The 20,687-nt window shown below is 33.9% G+C and overlaps 2 protein-coding genes across 3 annotated transcripts; both read left to right on the forward strand.

Moving 5' to 3' along the window:
* Window positions 1-1,992: 1,992 nt before the first annotated feature.
* Window positions 1,993-6,818, forward strand: LOC101210080 (LRR receptor-like serine/threonine-protein kinase GHR1). The gene is made up of 3 exons (XM_004135497.3): window positions 1,993-3,890; window positions 4,012-5,556; window positions 5,940-6,818. The coding sequence occupies exons 1-3, from the start codon at window positions 2,831-2,833 to the stop codon at window positions 6,518-6,520; spliced, it is 3,186 nt and encodes a 1,061-aa protein (XP_004135545.1). The 5' UTR covers window positions 1,993-2,830; the 3' UTR covers window positions 6,521-6,818.
* Window positions 6,819-8,365: 1,547 nt separating this feature from the next.
* Window positions 8,366-17,982, forward strand: LOC101210819 (probable 3-hydroxyisobutyrate dehydrogenase, mitochondrial). 2 transcript variants are annotated; one of them, XM_004135500.3, is made up of 10 exons: window positions 8,369-8,724; window positions 10,662-10,750; window positions 11,004-11,118; window positions 11,887-12,037; window positions 12,590-12,672; window positions 14,064-14,159; window positions 14,855-14,997; window positions 15,698-15,782; window positions 16,918-16,997; window positions 17,645-17,982. In XM_004135500.3, the coding sequence occupies exons 1-10, from the start codon at window positions 8,593-8,595 to the stop codon at window positions 17,730-17,732; spliced, it is 1,062 nt and encodes a 353-aa protein (XP_004135548.1). In that variant the 5' UTR covers window positions 8,369-8,592; the 3' UTR covers window positions 17,733-17,982. The 2 variants fall into 2 exon arrangements, with proteins under 2 accessions (XP_011659096.1, XP_004135548.1); XM_011660794.2 differs by lacking the exon at window positions 10,662-10,750 and having other exon boundaries at window positions 8,366-8,724.
* Window positions 17,983-20,687: the final 2,705 nt, after the last annotated feature.

Raw genomic sequence — 20,687 nt, forward strand, 5'->3', positions numbered from 1 at the left:
TCCTTTATGATTTGAAATCTTCCTACAATAATGCACTAATATTTATACTTCGATGTGAGAAATCAACAAAATGAAATAAGTTGAGTAAGGCCATCAATGAACTTGAAAATGCATAAATTAGTTTGTTTCCAATTATATATGGGATAAGAAAATGAAACCTCCCGTATCCAAATTGATAGTAAAGTTTTATGTAAGTTTAACTATGGTTATAGATTAAGTTTTCTAATAAATATGCAAACTCTCACCACAAACACTATTAAGAGTGAGTAATGTAATGGTAAGTGGTAAACTGAACCTATAATAAAATCTCTCTACCACCTTCTCTTTCAATCTATTTTCAATCAACTCATATTCACTCCTCAACATTTATTCCCAATGTCAGTGAGATTTGTATCAAAATGACACCTCAAACACACAATGGTAAATATTGAAATTACATTTAAAAAGGAAAAGAAAAACACTAACAATAATTCAACTAAGAAAACCCACAAATAGCCACTTTTTTTATACATATATATTAGATTAGAAAAAGTTGCCAAATTAATGAGAAATCTTTTTATTTCAAAAAGGCATATTCCAAAAAGAAAAAAGTGGTGAAAAAGACAAATTGAATTTTTAAAAAATACATAGAAATAAAAAAAAAAGAAAAAAAAAGAAAAGTTTTTTTTCTTGAGTAGTGACCACTTTTATTAACCACACAACCCAAGGTTTCCCCCATACACAAACAATACATACCATCATGATAAGGACTTGCATTAGTAAAGACAAATTATGCCCCACGTGTCACTCTTTTATTGGCTCACACATGGGGTCCTACTCACATTATATTTTTCACCTACTCCCCACCTCTCTCTCTTCTCTCTTCTCTCTTTTGTTTGAGCTGGACCAATGAGAATTCAGTCAGCAAAGGTCAGCCCTAGTCAAAAGGGAATTGTGGGTCCTTCTTTTCCTTACGTGGCAATTCCTTTATATATATATGGAGAAATTTGGTTTTCCTTTCACACATTCATAATAATATTCATGAAATTACTGAGGAGGATTCAATATACCATTCTCACACTATCACTCTGTTCAATTTCCTCATTGCTTATCCTTGCAATTTTAAATTTTAAGGGTTGGTTTGGTAACGTTTTTTTTGCTTTCTATAATGAAGAACAAGAATGCTTGTGTTTTTTTTAAAAGCAAATAGAATTAAATGAATGATACTTTTATTTTTTTAAAATAATATATTTGGTAGTGTCATTTTCATTAATTAAATACACTTTCTATGTTGGTATAGTTTACTCTTTCAAGCTTCATAAATCACATCCCAAGTTTCCCAATTATTAATTTACATGTTTTAAACAAACCTAATAAATTCACCTAATAAATTTATAAGTTCTATTTTGGAAGGTCAAATACTATGCTCAACTATCTACTGATAAAGTCAATAATTTGATAGTTTCCACCATAAATTAACTCAATTTAATTAAATATGTACCATTGTTTTGAAAAATATATTATTAGATTTCAAACGCATGTAAATTAAAATGACCGTGGGTTGAATTAAACGCAAAGTCTACTTAGTGCAATATAGATCAAAATGTTAGCTCTGAATAGAAGAGTAAAAGAGTAGAAATGTATTTAAATATGGATAAAAATGTTTAAAAGTATAGTATTTGATATTACAAACCCAATTATATATTTTTTAGAAAATACAATCTGAAGTATGTTTTCAGTAAATCTCTATTTCCAAATTGCTAAAAATTGGTGGTAAGGAGGAGAAGAAATTTGGAAGACCCTCCATTTTTCATTGTTGGCGGGTGAAATACTATCATTTTACTTAGGAAAATCTACAGCATTTTCCCGCGTCGCCTCTTCTTTGTTGTCTGCTGAGCTGACACTGAACCTCCTCAAAAGGAGGAATCTAAATTTAGCTGGTTTTTTCTTTTTTTAAATTTAATTTTATTTGGTTTTCCCCATGAATTCTCTTTCCTGTTTTTCTTTAATCCATAAAATGCTTAAGCAGAGTGGGGTTCTTGTTTGGGTCACTCACATGCACTCTCACCTTCAGTAAAGAGGGTTTGTGACTGTCTACTGAAAGAAAAACACAAACCCCATTTCCCTTTTTCTTCAGCAATCTCCTCCAATCTTCATTAAAGAACAGTCTCGAGTTCTTTACTCTCTAAAACACCCTAATCCCACTTCTGTTTAGGGTTTTTGGGTGGCAAAATCTTTTGGTTTTTGGTCCCATCTTCTTTATTGCTCTCTACTTCTTTATTTGTAGACCCATTTCTCCCTTTTTCTTTTGTTCTTCTTGGGTTTTCTTTGCTCACTGCATTGTATCTCAAAGCTGTGAGAAAAGGTATGGAGTAGTTTTATGCTCTTTGAAGTCCCAAGGTTTTGTTTTTTCTTCTTCTTCTTCAGGGCATTGGTTAAGGGTGTGGCTACATTGCTCTGGCAGAAGGGGTTTTGTGAGGAAATGCTGCTATATTTGTGCTCAAATCTCTTAAAATACAAGGCTGGTGTTGTTTATTTTGCTTGTTTAAGTATTGGTTTATTTTCTGCTGAAGATTAGAATTTGTGTGGTGGTTGTTGTTGGAATGCCCTTGAGATAGTACATTTCTGTATTTGGGTTGTGAGCTTGCTGTTGAGTTTGGTTGTTTTATCTTCTTTGCTTTATTGGTATTTTTGTTTTTTTTGGGTTTGAGCTCTTTGCTTGTAAGAATCTAAAGCTTGAGGGTTGTCTTGGATTTTCTGTTTTCCTGAAAAGTACTTTTTGGGGTATTGGGGAAAGTCTGCTGCATTCTCTCTTTGTTGTTGGTTCTTTTGCTTTCGGAGTTGCATTGAAATGAGGGCCTTGAGGATTTTGGCGGTGTCCTTCATGCTTGTTTCTGCTATGGCTCAGCTCCCTTCACAAGATATATTGGCTTTGCTTGAGTTCAAGAAGGGTATCAAGCATGACCCAACAGGGTTTGTTGTTAGCTCATGGAATGAGGAGTCCATTGATTTTGATGGCTGTCCTTCTTCTTGGAATGGGATTGTTTGCAATAGTGGAAGTGTTGCTGGAGTGGTGTTGGATGGTTTGGGCCTTTCTGCTGATGTAGATTTGAATGTGTTTTCAAACCTAACAAAACTTGCAAAGCTTTCCTTGTCAAACAACTCGATAACAGGGAAGATGCCGGACAATATAGCCGAGTTTCAAAGTCTAGAGTTTCTTGATATCTCAAATAACCTCTTTTCTTCATCCTTACCACAAGGGTTTGGTAGGTTAACCAGCTTGCAGAACCTATCATTGGCTGGCAACAACTTCTCGGGTAACATCGATCCAATTGCTGATCTTCAATCAATTCGATCATTAGATTTAAGTCACAACTCATTTTCTGGCTCTCTGCCTACAGCATTGACTAAGCTGACAAACTTGGTATACCTGGATCTATCTTTCAATGGTTTTACTGACAGGATTCCAAAGGGTTTTGAGCTCCTTTCAGAGCTTGAGGTGCTTGACTTGCATGGTAATATGCTTGATGGCACACTAGATGTTGAATTTTTCACTTTGTCTGGTGCTACTCATGTTGACTTCAGTAACAACATGCTAACGAGCTCTGACATGGGGCATGGGAAGTTCTTGCCTCGACTTTCTGATTCCATCAAGCATTTAAACCTCAGTCACAACCAGCTTACTGGATCGTTGGTTAATGGAGGCGAGTTATCACTGTTTGAAAACTTGAAAACATTGGATTTAAGTTACAATCAGTTTTCAGGAGAGCTACCTGGTTTTAGTTTTGTGTATGATCTCCAAATTTTGAAACTGAGCAACAATAGATTCTCTGGAGATATTCCTAATAACCTATTAAAAGGAGATGCTTCAGTTTTAACTGAACTGGATTTGAGTGCCAACAATCTCTCAGGTACCTAACTTTCCTCTTGTTGTTACATTAGTTTATGTTGAAGGTAGTTTCTTATATTGTTTAACATATCATTTTGTGGTTCCACTTTAATACTGTTCTAACAAATTGGTTTATCATTCAGGGCCAGTAAGTATGATCACATCAACCACCTTACTTGTCCTCAATCTTTCGTCCAATCAGCTTACCGGTGAACTTCCATTGCTGACCGGAAGTTGTGCTGTTCTTGATCTCTCTAATAACCAATTTAAGGGAAATTTGACAAGGATGATAAAGTGGGGGAACCTTGAATTCCTTGATCTTAGTCAGAATCTTTTGACAGGGCCAATCCCTGAGTTAACTCCACAGTTCTTGCGGTTAAACTTTCTGAACTTATCCCATAATACTCTGAGTAGTTCACTCCCAAGTGCTATTACCAAGTATCCAAAGCTTCGAGTCCTTGATCTTAGCTCTAACCAGTTTGATGGCCCTTTGCTGGCTGACTTGCTCACAATGTCCACTTTGGAAGAGCTCTATCTGGAAAATAATTTGCTCAACGGTGCTGTTAAGTTCTTGCTTCCTTCCCCTGGTAAAGCAAACCTCGAGGTTCTTGATCTTTCTCATAATCAGCTCGATGGCTATTTTCCTGACGAATTTGTATCTTTAACTGGCCTTACAATGCTGAATATTGCTGGAAACAATTTTTCTGGATCCTTGCCTACATCCATGTCCGATCTGAGTGCATTGATCTCATTAGACATGTCACAAAATCATTTCACAGGTCCCCTTCCAAGCAACTTGTCTAGTGACATTCAAAACTTTAATGTTTCATCTAATGATCTTTCGGGAACTGTCCCCGAAAATTTGAGAAAATTTCCACGTTCTGCATTCTTTCCTGGAAATTCAAAACTGAATCTTCCAAATGGTCCTGGATCAAGCAATAATCAAGATGGTAGATCAGGGAGAAAGAAAATGAACACAATTGTAAAAGTAATAATAATTGTTTCATGTGTAATTGCATTGGTTATTATTGTCCTCCTTGCTATCTTCTTCCATTACATCTGCATATCAAGGAAAAATCCACCTGAGCTTGCCAGTACTAAAGACACTCGTAGACATAGTTCTCTAAGCTCCTCGGCCATTGGCGGAACTGGAGCTGGTAGCAATCTGGTTGTTTCAGCTGAGGACCTTGTGACTTCAAGGAAAGGGTCGTCGTCTGAGATAATCAGCCCCGATGAGAAACTAGCAGTAGGAACTGGTTTCTCCCCAGCAAAAAACAGCCATTTCTCTTGGTCGCCTGAATCAGGTGATTCATTTACTGCTGAAAACCTTGCAAGATTGGATGTGAGATCACCGGATCGTTTGGTTGGTGAACTTCATTTTCTTGATGATTCCATCTCATTGACACCAGAGGAGCTATCAAGAGCTCCAGCTGAAGTGTTAGGGAGAAGCAGCCATGGCACTTCTTACAGAGCAACACTAGAGAGTGGGATGTTTCTGACAGTTAAGTGGTTGAGGGAAGGTGTAGCGAAGCAGAGAAAGGAATTTGCTAAGGAGGCTAAAAAGTTTGCAAATATCAGGCATCCGAATGTCGTTGGCTTGAGAGGATATTATTGGGGGCCTACTCAGCATGAGAAGCTCATTCTTTCGGACTATATCTCACCTGGAAGCCTTGCAGTCTTTCTATATGGTAAGTCTTGGGTTAATTCATTTTTCCATTCTGCTTGAACTACAATTTTTATTGCCAAATGAAAAAGAAAATTACCTTTTATTGAGTTGAACTAGTACCTCTTGTGAATACATTGCTACTTCTACGGGATGGAAAATTGAAATAGACTAACATTTTCTATTTGTCTGTCACATTGAAAGAACTAATTGGTAGTTAGGAAGATTGAATAAAGATACTTGATTTGGAGTGTTCAAAACTTTCTTCTTATTGCTGTGCTGATTCAAACATTAATTGATGAAAGATTGCTTGTTTCATTTTCAAGGGATCTTTCAGTACTGATCTTCAGACGATCTTTTTCTTGCTTCTATTCTGAATGGTTTCCTGCCAATGTAACATTTTTTCAGATCGTCCGAGTAGAAAAGGTCCTTTGACATGGGCTCAAAGGCTCAAGATAGCTGTTGATATAGCACGTGGCCTGAACTATCTCCATTTCGATCGAGCTGTTCCACACGGAAATCTTAAAGCAACAAATGTACTACTAGATGGAGCAGACCTGAATGCTCGAGTTGCTGATTATTGCCTTCATCGCCTCATGACTCATGCTGGCACTATTGAACAAATTCTCGACGCTGGGGTCTTAGGCTACCGTGCACCGGAATTGGCAGCTTCCAAAAAGCCACAGCCCTCATTCAAGTCTGATGTCTATGCATTTGGAGTGATACTTCTGGAACTTCTAACTGGAAGATGTGCTGGTGATGTGATCTCTGGTGAAGAGGGAGGAGTTGATCTAACAGACTGGGTGCGGTTACGGGTGGCCGAAGGGCGGGGCTCCGACTGTTTCGATACCTTATTGTTACCCGAAATGAGCAATGCGGCAGCAGAGAAGGGTATGAAGGAGGTGCTTGGTATAGCTTTACGATGTATTCGAACAGTATCAGAAAGACCAGGTATCAAGACTATATACGAGGATCTTTCCTCCATATAGATAGAAGCTGGAGTTTGTTTTGTTTGATATAATTTTTTTTCCTTTAATTGGGAATTTAATGTCTCATTAGCTTCTCATTTCTGAATTAGATTAGGGTCTGTTCTTTGAGGTAGATAAAGGAAGGGCTTCTTCCATTCCCTCAGTTTCATTGACATTGTTAGTGTAATCAGTTGTACTGAAAGTTGGTTGTAAAAAAAGAACATGCTTTGATGGATACAAAGAAATTCCCTACTTTTGCCCCTTCCCAATATGGGTCTTTTTGACCTTGTGAACCTTAAGGCAAGGGCATTTTTTGTCTTTTCTTTTTGGTTTTCTTGCCCTTTTGTTTTGTTGGTTTCTTTGCTTTTCTGTTTTGTTTGGTTTCTTTGCTTTTCTGTTTTGTTTGGTTTTGTTTGTTTTTTCTTTCAAATGGGCTTCAGATGGCTTCATCCACTGGTTTCTTTGGATCATTCTACTTCACCTCATATGTAAAGGATTGAATCTTTTGAACTGTGAAAATTCTAGTTTTCTTTCTTCAAATTGATTTGACAATGCTTGCAGTTTTGAACAAAAAAAAGTTATTAGCCCTAAAGAGTTTTTTCTTTCTTTGCTTCATTGGAGAGACGCACTCCTTTCCTTTCACCCTAAACCTGCATTTTTAAGAGACTTCACTCTTTCTTATTTTAAATTTTTGTTCGGTTATTTTTAACTTTTTAGTCATAGAATATGTTTCATTAATTATAAATTAATACAATTAAGTCAATATTGTCATAGAGTTCATGGTGACTTATAACAGTTTATGCTTGAAGTGTAGACTATTATTTTAGCTTTTATCTACGTTGCTCTTTCTGTAGGATAATATTGAGCTAAGAACTAAACTAAAATATCCCATTCCACTCCTCTCTAATAAAAAGCCCTTAAAGAGTTTATATATAATAAATTTCAATGTTCTATTACGGTAATTGGATAGATATTTTAAATTATAATAAAAGAATTTATTTGTCGAGGTTTTGATAGGAGTTGGCTAATGATCATTGAAAATTGTAATCAGAGGTAGGCGACAATGATTAGTGTAAAACAATTATAACTAGAGGTTGGCGAGAATTGTTGTCAAAAGTCAACCGAAAAAGTTAGAATAAACAACAGTAAAAAAAAGATTATAAATATAAGACGAATTGTAAAAAATAGCAAATTTGACAAAATATTTACAACATATACCATAATAATAAACATTGATATGCTTCTATCAGCGACGTTGATAAATGATAGACAATTTCTATTATCGATAGAATAAAAATAATTTGCTATAACGTATAAATATTTTAATTTATTTTGCTATTTTTAAAACTAACAATTCAAAAAAGGTATTAAAAAAAACAATAGTTGAAATTTTATTATAACTTACAACATTTATCAAATTATAATTAAAGAAGTTCGAAATTTTATTTTGGACAAATGAGTAAGAAAAAAATATTTGGGTTTAACAAATCAAATATTACCAAAATTCAAAACTAATATTAAAAATAACTATATATATATATGAGAACCATTAATTTTTAATTTATATTTTCTAAATAAAAATAAATGTTTTAAAAAGGGTAAAAAATAGAACATTTCAAAAAAAATATGGAAGATAGATAAAATATAAAATATGTTAAGAAAAAAGAAAAAAAAATCCAATTTGTTGTGTTGTCAATTCAATTGTGTCAAACATCAAACTCCATAATATTTCTTCAAATACAAGAATAAATGTAATTGTTTCACAACTTCTTTTATAATTCATATTGTAACAAAAAAGGGCACATTTTCAATCACTATCTTATTTAGTCTTTTTATCTTACAAATTAGATATAGATTATAAATAAAGATATGGATTGATAATACATTTATAAATTAGACATTAATAAAAGAAGAGTCCTTTTCGTTAACGTTTACTCTGTTTCAGGTGATGATGGACGACGTGTCGGATCAGCATTATCCCGGAGAAGCTGCCGACGTGACGTCTGACTCAAAACTCAACAACACTTTCTTCTTTCTTCACTCATCATCTCTTCTTCTTCTTCCCATCGCCGGAACCACTTTTCCGTCCTTCAATGGCGATTTTTAGGGCTGCAGCTTCTTTCAGGCATTATATGAGCAAATCTTGTTTCAAATCTTTTCCAGTTGGGAACGAGACACCTTCTATTCGTAGATTCTTCTCTGCTGATTCTTTGGCTTCGTTCCAGGCAAGTTCTTTGATTTTGTTTCGTTTTTGAGAATGATGGGATGGGATCATCATCATCATCATCATCATTATTTGTTGTTTCTCTCTCCCTTTCTGAAATGTTATTTCTAGCTTGTAGAGCCAAATGATGATTGGTATGTTTAGGGATTGAAGAACTAGCAGAAATGCTGTGTTTGAACTGATGGAAATGTTTCCAAGTTTAAGTGAATGCTTTTGTTCTATAGGATATGATTAACATAGTCTACTGATGTTTTGCAGCCATAGGATTAATGCAAAACTTAAAACATGTATTTTGTTTTTGAGAATTAAGCTTATAAAACACTTCTTTCACTTATTGTTTGTCTTTTTTATAGTTTTTTTTATCTTAACTAAGTTGACACATCCTTAACACCCTCATCGTATCCAATACAAATCAAAACATAAATGACCTTTCAAAAGTTTAAAAAATACTCTTAAACTTTCTAAAAGAGTTTAAATTGCAGCTCTTTTGTGTCTCTTTTTAGCTAATTATTGTTTCTACTTTGTTTTGTATGTGTTTCTGATTGGATAGACGAGTTTGTATCTCTTTTTTGGGCTGGTAGCCATATTCACGAAATCTTGTGTACTTGGACTTTTATGTCTTAGACAGTAAGTTTACTTTCTGATATGATGAAGGTGCTAAGGGGCTTCAACTTTGTCAATACATTAAAGTACTAAAATCCTTTTGTGCTTCCATTAATCTGTTTCTTCCTTCATCTTTCCACCTTGATTAATGATTCAGTTTGGGCCACGATCTCTGATGCTTCTTTAATTTGCAGCTCCTTTGTTTGACTGTATTTTCATTCCTAGTCTTTTTAGAGTTTGTTTCTATGTTTCTTATTGAGCTGTATTGGCTGTGGTTAGCCTCCAGTTGGTCTTTAATTGTTGTTTGGTTCTCTATTTTGTTTGGATGTGATGAGGGTGTTAAAGGAGATGTCAATCTAGTTGAGATATTTGGGTGCACCTCTTGATTCTTGCTTGGTTTTGTTTTGTATGCTCATTGTATAATCCTCTTGTATTATGAGCTTTTGTCATTATCAATAAATGAGGATATTTCCTTTTTTAAAAAATATAGACCTTATAAAGTGTGCAGTTTTATTCATTTATTTTTCTTGGATAAATAAATGTCAAACCGAACAAAGAAGGGTGTACGTGTTGAAGAAGATTGGGGAGGAAAAAAAAAAGGAAATAGAGAAGTACAACGGTGTCAATGGTTTTTATTCATATAGCATAGGTTTTTTTGTTTTTGTTTGTTTATTTTTTGTTTTAATTTTTGAAATTAAAAGTTGAAGGGTAGTTTTTACACCGAACTCTAACGGTTTCCATCCAAAACTATTTGTAATAGTTTTTTTGAACTCATTTTGGAAATTCTAGAGTATTTTTGAAACTTTTGAAAGTCCAAGGATATTTTTCACACAAACTGCAAAATTTAGGAGTATTTTGTATGGATTAGCCTAATTTTTAAAACGTGGTTTCTTATGGATGATAGAAAATAAATTTCTTAAAAACTCTCTGATTTCCGTATACGAAATCTTATAGTAAGGACTAATCTGACATAAAAATTTGTACTCAAGAGTTTATAGAATGCAATGCAATCCATTTAGTCTTGACTCGGACCTTATTTTAATAGTTTTTGCAACTTGATGAGCGATATGGAATTATACTATTAGGTTGCCAACTTGGCATAAGTAAACCCTATTGCTCTTTGACAATTGTGATCTGGCAGTGGGGCAGTTCGCATTCTTTTTCGAAGACTCAAGATCATATACTTTTTGACTTGATAAAATGTTGCTTGCTGCATACTTCTTTAATTCTAACTCCTCAATTCAATAGTTAGGAAACATGGATTCCATTTTCTTTCACGTTCCTGTTTTGACATTTTTCAGACTAAAAAAAAGTGCATTTAACAATGTTTTGCAGAGTATTGGATTCATTGGACTGGGAAATATGGGGACCAGAATGGCAAATAATCTAATAAAGGCTGGATACAATATGGTTGTACATGACATGTAATTTACTTGAATCTTCTGTTGTAACTAAAGGCCATTGTAAAGATTTTGTTAAACTGTCCTTATTCTAGAAAATGTCTGTTGATCCAAAAATAAGTTCATAGTTGGTTGGTGATGAACCTGGTAGGAAACATACATGATCTAGGTGGATTTCACCTGATATTTTTTTGTGTAAAGCATTTTTGCTGTTCTTTCATTGAAAAAGTGACTTGGTTTGACTTACATTGACTGTGCATAACTTTTTTTCTACTAGAAACCGCAATACAATGAAGAATTACTCAGATCTGGGAGTTGCCACTAAAGAAACACCTTTTGAAGTTGCAGAAGCTTCTGATGTTGTCATTACAATGCTACCATCTCCTTCTCATGTGAGTTGTTACCGGCTTTCCCCCCCTTCATCTTGAAGGGGTCTATTTTATTACTTGGATTGTATATTTATTTATGTTGAGGCTGTGACATGCATGTTTTATGCTTTGACTTTATTGGCTTCTCCTTCACTTAAGTTGGAATTTTATGTTCCATGATAGGTCTATTTACTTTTTGGTATGTACATGACAATCTTACTTAGATTTCTGACGTACATATGCTGAGGAAAGCATTGTGTTATCTTAATTTAGAATTGTATGGAGAAGATGGACTATTATATATTCTGAAGTAGAATTTAATAGGCATTTTATGTGTTTTTCTTTAAAAATGAGTTTGAAATGGAATGATACTGAAGAACTGTTTGCTCTAAAGTGGTTATCAACTTTGTTATGTTGCTTCAGACTCGAATATCACCTTCTATACCATTTTAATTTGTTCAAGTTGATCACATGACTTGTGCCTTGTCAATGAACAAAAAAACCAAGAACAATTACTTCAAATTGGTCAAAATAAATAGCTACATCAGTAGAATTTAAGCTTTAAATGTACAAGCTCAAGTTTTGTTATGAATGGTACTCGTTTGTATATGATACGCTTGTTGGTATCTATATGCTTTTATTTTGTAAGAAATTTAAAATATTTTTGAAGATTGCATGGTTCCATAGTGTGATGATCTCATTTTTCTGCTGCTTGGGTTGTAGAGCTTATCTTTCTTTTACATATGCTCTTGTTGATATCATCCTTAGTTTTCTTCTGATTTATGCATGTAGGTTCTTGATGTGTATAATGGTTCACATGGTTTGCTCCATGGTGGCTGTCATATAAGGCCGTGGTTATTAATAGACTCCTCCACCATTGATCCACAAACATCAAGAGAGCTTTCCGCAGTTGTCTCTAGCCGTATTTTGAAGGAAAAGAGAGGTAGCTGTTTTAGATCAACAGGAACTTGGACACTTTTCATATGAACTCAATGTATAGTATGACTCATCTTGTAACTTGTTTGTCTGTAAAAAATTGTAAACTCTGCAGCATACTAATCACGGAATAGCCTGAATTGGTAATTTTTTAAAGAATTGTTAGAACTTCCATATTAGGAAGAAACAATTATATTAAATACACTCACACTTAACTAAAATTAACATAAAATAGTTCCATTATGTTAATTTTAGATTAAGAGTTGGTTTCAATTTGTGTTGAGTGAGCAAGTGAAGGAAATTAATAGGGAGGGTTGCATATTTATGACAATCATTGACACCATGACTAGTTCTCTGTTTGTTTTGTTTTGGTACTTTTTTAAAAATTACAATTCACATTCTCTCTTTTTCTAATCTATAATGTTATATTGTTTATGGTAATCCTTTGTGTATCTATTTTCTAGTGACTCAACGAACAAGTCAACGTGAAAAGATAAAATAAATTTTCAATCCTCAATTTACGGCTATTCCTTGTATCTTATGACTGTTTTTAATGTAGGTTCTTGGGAAAGCCCTGTCATGTTGGACGCTCCTGTATCTGGAGGGGTTTTAGCTGCTGATGCTAGGACACTAACGTTCATGGTATAAGTTCATTATTGGCCTCTGTAACTTTGTATGTGCTGTATCTTGATGGAATTATGTCATTTTGATTTAGAAGATGCATATACTGCTTAGTGAAATAGTGTGGAATATTATCATGCATATCTAGTTTCATTTATCCACTTGATCTTGAAGTGTGAAAGGAATGAACATAGAGACATTAGACAAATCTCCTGGACCTGTTGAAACTTGCTTGATATAGCACATGGAAATATTTTCTGACGGCAATGAATTAGGCAAAAAGAAAGCAATAACATGTGATGTTGCCTTGGCTAGCACTCCGTGGTCAAGCATTTGAGGGTCTTTTGCCACTTCAAGTTTTCTTATGGGTTTACTCTTTACTTACTAATAACTTTTTTCTTGTACTGTCTTTGAAGTAATCTGATTTGGGTGTCGTAACAACATTGATAGAGTGATGAACATGAACGAGGTTACTGATAGAGTAATGAACATGAATGATGGTTCCTGCAGGGAGAAGCTGTGTGGGTGTTTGGCTTGTCGCCTCTCTAAATAGGAGACTTCTTGTGTCAGCCATCAAAGAGAGGATCTCATGGCCAATTTTTCATATATATAGGACACGTGGTTGTTAGTAGCAGTTTTTTGATGACCTAAACAGTAGCCAGTTTGTTTCCCCACCCTGCATATTGTTTAACAAAAAAAAAGGTCATGCCAACTCTTCTTTTGTTTTGACACGGTGAAGTGGTTTTATGCAAATTTATAAGTCTGTAGATTGATCGAATATAATCTACCCTCTTGTTAGTGGAAGTTTGCATTTATCATTTGTGGTGCTCAAATATACATAAGCTTGTTTATTACTGCATTTTCTTCCTCTTCTTTTATTCTGAGCGAAGAAGCACATGTACAAATATGAGACATGGGTACGGTACAATGGGGACATGATAGCACGCCATATTTTGAAAATCTAGGACACGTCACAGGAATGACATGCTTATTAAAATATATTTTTAGTAATATATATCATTTTTATACCAAAGAGAAATTCAAAGTAAATGGATTGATGCATTTATATGCTTAAACAACTTAGCTTGATGTATTTCATGGTCAAAAGTTATTATTGTCACATGTGTTTTTGTAGTCTACTCAACAAGTGTTCGATGGATGTATAACATACAAACACACTGTGCTTTTTAGATTATGAGAAACAAACACATGTCTAGCAGTCCTCTAGGCGCGCACGTGTGTGTGTGGGGGGGGGGGGGGGGGGGTTAGGCAGGGGTTTAATAGAGCATCTTTCTAATTAGATTCTAGTTTTTAGCTTTGTCTTGCCTTCTATATTTTTCTTCATTAACTTTGTATTTTTTCTTTCTTTCATCCTATGCTAAATTTTTACTTAAGAGATGACAATTCATCAGGTTGGTGGTCTTGAGGAAGCTTACCATGCTGCAAAAGCCTTGTTTCTTTCAATGGGCAAAGGTTCAGTTTATTGTGGTGGATCTGGAAATGGATCGGTGAGTTTCATTTCTCTCCTTTTGTTTTATTTTTGTTGTATCTGGTGATTAAAGCTGTGATTCTATAAATTATCATAGCTACAGTGCTTTGGATCTTGATGACATACTAAATATTGACATTTTGCAGTTGTTTAATGAATAACTAGTTTCTTAATTTTATGGTTCATTTTAGAAGCATTCTGTTTCACATCATCATTACTTGATTGTTTGAATAAATATTCATATGTAGTTTATTTGTTTTCCAAATTTCTGTTGCTTTAAATGCAAAACAAATGCTTCTGGTTTAACGTGATAATAAAAGTGCCTGTCCCATGGTACACAAATGCTTATTTGCACATATATATGGAAAATCAACAAAGTTGCCGTTATTTGACAAAATTCACCAGTAGATGCCATGTTCTCTCTATTTAAAGGACATCCTATTTGGTTGTAATGCTCATTTATGTTTATAAAATCGTAGACTCGTAGTTTGTTAGCTATGGAATTTCAAACCACCATCTAATATGTTTTGACTTACTGTAGCTTTCTTTATCAATTATCCTTAATCATCTTGAGCATTTACAAACATTTTACCTAAATTATTTCTTCATCAAGAATAAGTATTGTATGATTTCAACTTTTGTATCATATGTGAAAATGTCATTCTCAGGAGATCTGTTGCTCGACTCTGATACATGCAGTGTGTTATGTCATAGGCAGCAAAGATTTGCAACAATTTGGCATTGGCAGTGAGTATGCTTGGCGTTTCAGAAGCTTTGGCTCTAGGCCAGTCTCTTGGAATTTCTGCTAAAACTCTTACAAAAGTATTCAATTCATCAAGTGCTCGCTGTTGGAGTAGGTATGTATGTGATTCATATGAGATCATAGTAACATTTGCCTCTCTGAAGATTCAACCCCTCATCCCCCCCCTCCCCACACCAAAAAAAAAAAAATCGCTTCTTCTAGCCGTGCTTTGGTACTTGCGCCTGCAGGGTATTTTAAACTATTCACTATTAGAGGGTAAATACTTATATTTATTTTGGTAAATACTTATATATGACAATTTAGGTGTTTTATCATCTATGACAACTTTTTAGTATTATCATCTATGATATTTTGGTGAATATATATGACAAATAAGGGTTCTTGGTATTAAGCTCACTCAAAGAAACAAACTTGGAACCTCTTAGTCAAACCAAGAGACCTTAAGTGCTTAGTAATGGGCGCGGGCAGCCCTCCTTGGAGGCTATTCTACTGCAAATTCTTATTTGTTTCATTTCCTGATCCAATTAAATTTTAGCGGCAACAAGTTTGGTGGCATGCTAGGGATATGCAATTGATCTTGTTTAGATTCATCTAGCTTTTCTATTCATTGGGTTAGGCATTAGATGGTTATGCAATTTACAAAAAGAAATATCTCTTAAAATTAGTAGTTTCTTCCTTTTAGGCTATAGCATTTTGGAGACATAATTAGATCAAATTGTTATCAAGTTCTTTTCTCATGCTAAAACTTCTCTATTAGTGAAGTTTATTAACGTCAAGTAATTTCCACGTGATAGTGAAAGTTACAATCCAGTTCCTGGGGTGATGGAGGAGGTGCCCTCTGCAAGAGATTATGATGGTGGATTTGCGACAAAGCTTATGGTTAGTCATTTAAACCCGTTTATTCTTTGAAGGATAAGTATATGCCATTGACAACTCTCTTGTTGGGATATTCCTCTCTCATCCCTTTTTGGATTGGTTATCATGCGCTAAGTAGTTGATCTACGCTCTTCTTTAAATAATACAACCAACCTCTTAATTAAGTTTTAATTTGTTTTTTTTCCCTAAAAAGGATATATTACAAGCGCTTGTACTTAAATTTAGGCTAGGAAGCATGGACAACGAACACCGACATTGATACGGTGACAAGCCAATTTAAAAAAAAAGTAGGACACGACACGTTGGAGATACATTTTTTTATTAAAAAAATTAAATATATGTTGTGCATATAAACATATTGTGAAACATTTCATTTGAAAACATCAAAATTACAAGTTAAACACCATAGAATTCATGAATTTATGCATGAAGGTTTGAACGTGAATGTTTGGGCGTGAAGGTTTGGACGTGAAGTTTTGGGCTTGGAGAAATGAGGGATATCAATCATGACTGTGGGATGTCTGTTTTCTATGAAGAGAAAAGGGCAGAGACAATAATAATAAGCCTAAAATGTAGGGTTGATGGTCTGTCTTTGGGCGGGGCATTTTTCGCTTTTAAAATGTTAGTTTTAGTAAAATTTTTCTTCCCAAATCTGCAGGTTTCATGTCCCAAAGTGACCCAGACGTGTCTATTAAAAAATAATAATAAAATAATTGACACACCAGCTGGCGTGTCGGAACCATTTTAGAAGTGTAGGTGCTTCTTAGAATTTAGGAGCAGTTTGCCAGTTAATCCTTGGGAATTCTAACATGTGCCATGAACACATAGAATTTGACCGAGTTTAGAAGTATAATTTTGAGATTATGAGAGTTGTGCTTCTAAATGAAATACTTTTTAGTTTTTATGTTTTGAGTTTTATCATCATCATCGTACCTATTAGGAATGATTTTCATGTGCTTAAAATTCCTTTTTCATCTCAAACTGGTCAACATGTGTTCAAGTGCCTTTAAAGTCTTCAAAATTCACTTTTGGCCATGATCAAATACTGAAAAAATTGAAAAATAATTTAGTTTGACTACAAACATATTCAACGGTCTTCTAAAAGTCTTACTTCAATTGTACTTTTTGTTGAACGCAGTTTAAAGATCTAAACCTTGCAAAAGCATCAGCTGGTGAAGTTGGCCTCCAACATCCACTCACCTCCCAGGCGCAAGAGATGTAAGTTTAGAGGGGAAAAAAGACACGTTAATTTCCTTTTCTTCTTTTCTTCTCCTCTCTCTTTTTCTAATGCCTTTTTTGTGTCACATTGCCTGAATCACCCTTTTAACTATACAGTTAACCTCCCAACTCTCGCAAAAAATTATAAGTACTTATTAGGCCTCATTTGGTAATCATTTCGTTTTTTGTTTTTGGTTCTTCCACCTCTAGATCTTTGGCTTGATATCTACTTTTTGAAAACTAAAAAATGTTTTTCTTCTCTTTTTAGAATTGACCTAAGAATGGAACTCTTCTACTCAGCATAACAAACCACGCCAAGAAATAGACTTAATTTAAAAAATGCAACTCTTTCACCTTTTCGGCTCTACCCACCCCAGACCTCTTTAACTATTTCTCAGAAAAATATGTTCAAAATTACGTTAAATTTTTGTTTATAAAATATAAGTTCTAACATTTCATAAATGAAAATTTTGAATTTTCTCTTTTACCTTTTCTCTTCCCCCTATTACTATTCCTCCAGTGTTCCCTCAACCCTTTGCTCTTTTGGTCGTCTCTCTACTGTTTTGAATGTATTTATATCCATTCTACTCCTATTTTGGTACAAGCTTGATGAAAATGTTAGTTCATATAAATTATTTATTTGTCAGATACAAAAAACTCTGCGAGGATGGATATGAAAACAAAGACTTCTCCTGTGTTTTTCGTCATTTTTACTCTGGAGATGACGAGTTATAACCTGATTCTGTGTCAGCCCCCAAAGCTACTGCGTTGAGTAAATCATTTACTATACTACTCTTGATGGAACAAACCATGTACTTGTAGCAGCAGTTATATGAACCATTAATAAAAGGAGTAGAATAAGTTATGTAGTTTTTTAGGGGGCTCTAATGCAATACATTATTCTTCTAAATGCTATACTGATTAACGACTTGAATTACTTGGCTACTAATTTCTATTGGAAGAATCATCGATATCACAAGTCTAAGACTGAAACAAGACATGTTTCTACGGGTGTGCCATGAGGGTGTGTTATGGATTAACAACTTCAATTACTTGGCTACTTATAACTTTCCACTAAATATAAGCAGAAAATAAGTGACAGACAATTTAAAAGAAAGACTTTAAAAATACAATGCAATAATTAAGGTGGAAAAACTCTAAATTTGTGAGAAAACCACATATTAGAAAAAGTTTACTATGTGACCAATAACATAAGTATTTTCTCCAAGAGTATTCTTTCAAAAGCTTTTATATCACTCACGTCATTATTTCACTCTCAAACCAGAGAATATTTTATGAATCTAACTAAATATGTTTTTATTTGAGACGAATCTTTCTAACGTGGAACGATTGTATTTCTAATATTTTTTCAAAACTTCAAAAATTTCATCTTGGCAAGATATTTGAAGAATTCATAGTTTATGTAAAATCTATTGTTTTTATCGACAATCATGATTCTCAACTCAGAGAATTACAACTTACTCTATCATAAATAGTAGACTACTTTGCATGTTGTGAAACCTTGTTGAAATTTATGGTGTAGACTTCTACTTACTTGACTCACTTGAAAGTTCTTTAGCTACTGACGTAACTTTTACTATACATATTGTATAATCATCAAATCAATGGTATGTGCAAACTTACGAAACTCCTGACACTACGTCTGCTATCATGGTAAAACAAACATAGAATGTTGGTAAGTTTTGTCTTTTATTAGAAGAAGAGATTGCCATCTTTTGTGAAGAGCTATTAGTAAATATAACTTTTCATAAAATTTTAAATCTTTTTATCAAATAAAATCCCTTTAAAAACAAACAAAACAAACTGATAATATTTTCATTTAGAACAAGAAAGCTTTTAAAATAAAAATGAATCAATTTATAATAAAATCAAGAGCTTATTTCTAATACATATATAACTACTATCCAATTTCCCTTCTTAAAAAAGCACTATATATATATATAAGAAACTATTGAATTTAAATCTGAATGTGACATAAAAAAAAAAAAAAGTATTCAGTTTTGTATGCATGTAAAAAGATAGACATAACAGTCAGATACATACAAAACTAAAGGATCATAAACATAAAGAATTCCATTTTGAGGTGTGCTTAATGATGAGAGGGGGCATTGGGTGTGGAATCTGATTCTGATGTGGACGCGGTTTTCCTTCGCTATTTCTCACATATCTTTTGAAACCTCTCTTCCTTCCCAACAGACTATGAATGGGGGATGCATTCTTGTGGCGTTACTGAAGCTATGAATGCTACGCACTGCTTGCAACGCCTCCTGGGTCGGATGGCTTTTCCTCTGTTGTTTTATCAACAATATTCTATTGGGATATTTAAGAGTGTCACCATGTCTTAAACCAGCGAAAATCACGTCGCTGTGTGCGTTTGTTTGACTTCAAAAAGAATGTGAATGGAAGATTATCATGATAACATAACAATGTGTTGGCAACATTATTTAACAGTTTCTATGGATGATTTTGAAGAAATCTATGTTGCACCAATGATAGGGAATAATATATTCAAATCAGGTTGAATTTTAACGAATAGTACTCAACAATATATCATCTCAGAAGTTCATTTATGAAGTTTTGGCATGGAAGAAGTTCTATATTTGTTGGCATGAAAATTGTGGTGGAGGCCAGATAAGTATATATATCAACTCTGTATAGATGAGGTTGGTCTCATTACAAGTGATAAGGTACAAGATTCAAGCATGGACAAGCTAAGGGTGATATTTCATTTACAATTCACGATCACCATCAGTAAGAGACAATCATCATTAAGCATATCTTCAACCCTCAACTTCAAGTATCTCTATAAAATTGCAAAACACTATATAAGTATAAGTTTTACTCTCCCACTGTCTTACACATATCCTAATTTATTACTTAAAGTATATCACAAACAACTTACAAACAAATATAACAAATATTTATGAAAGCAATACAACTATTATATAATTATATTTGAATGCAAAATTGTATAAAATACAGTTGAAGAAACTCAAAAGAAGCTAAGACTTAATTATTACTCAGAAACGAGAAAGTTTCCATGAGAAACCCATCAGGGGTGGTGAAGAAATCGGTGATTGGCTACCCCATAGTCAACTAAACCAAATTTAAAGTCCAAAATTTAGGGATGGGTACGTAGATTAACCTCAGTCAGGTATGATAAAACAAATAAGCTACGAGACTAATTATCAAGCTATTGGAGATAAGCAAAGAAGGCTACAAGACATGATCAATTAGCAACGATATTATCGAACATAACGAAATATTAACAAAGAAGATTGATATGACGAAGCTATGTTAGGAGATAATATCCTAAAGGTGAGTTTGGCACAATTTAGATGAAGAAGCACATTGAGAAATCAGTTGAACCTCATAAGGGTTTGACTTGATAGGCCCAAACAGCCCCCCTAGCAAGTCCATATTAGGAGGGATAGGAGGGTGTGAATGTACTCCTAACATAGGTCTTATGATTAAAATAATCATAGTTAAAAAGACTATAAACCCTAACTTGGGAGTGAGGTTAATTAATGTTATGGGTGAATTCCAAAATCAAAGATCAAAGACTACTCTAAGAGCCAAAGATCAAAGAAATAAGCAGAGGGAAGTATTTTAAAGTTTTCATTCTAATTTATTTTCTAACTAATTCAATATAATTTATCCATCTATTTA

Source organism: Cucumis sativus, chromosome 1, assembly GCF_000004075.3.
Source record: "Cucumis sativus cultivar 9930 chromosome 1, Cucumber_9930_V3, whole genome shotgun sequence".
NCBI classification, from domain to species: domain Eukaryota; kingdom Viridiplantae; phylum Streptophyta; class Magnoliopsida; order Cucurbitales; family Cucurbitaceae; genus Cucumis; species Cucumis sativus.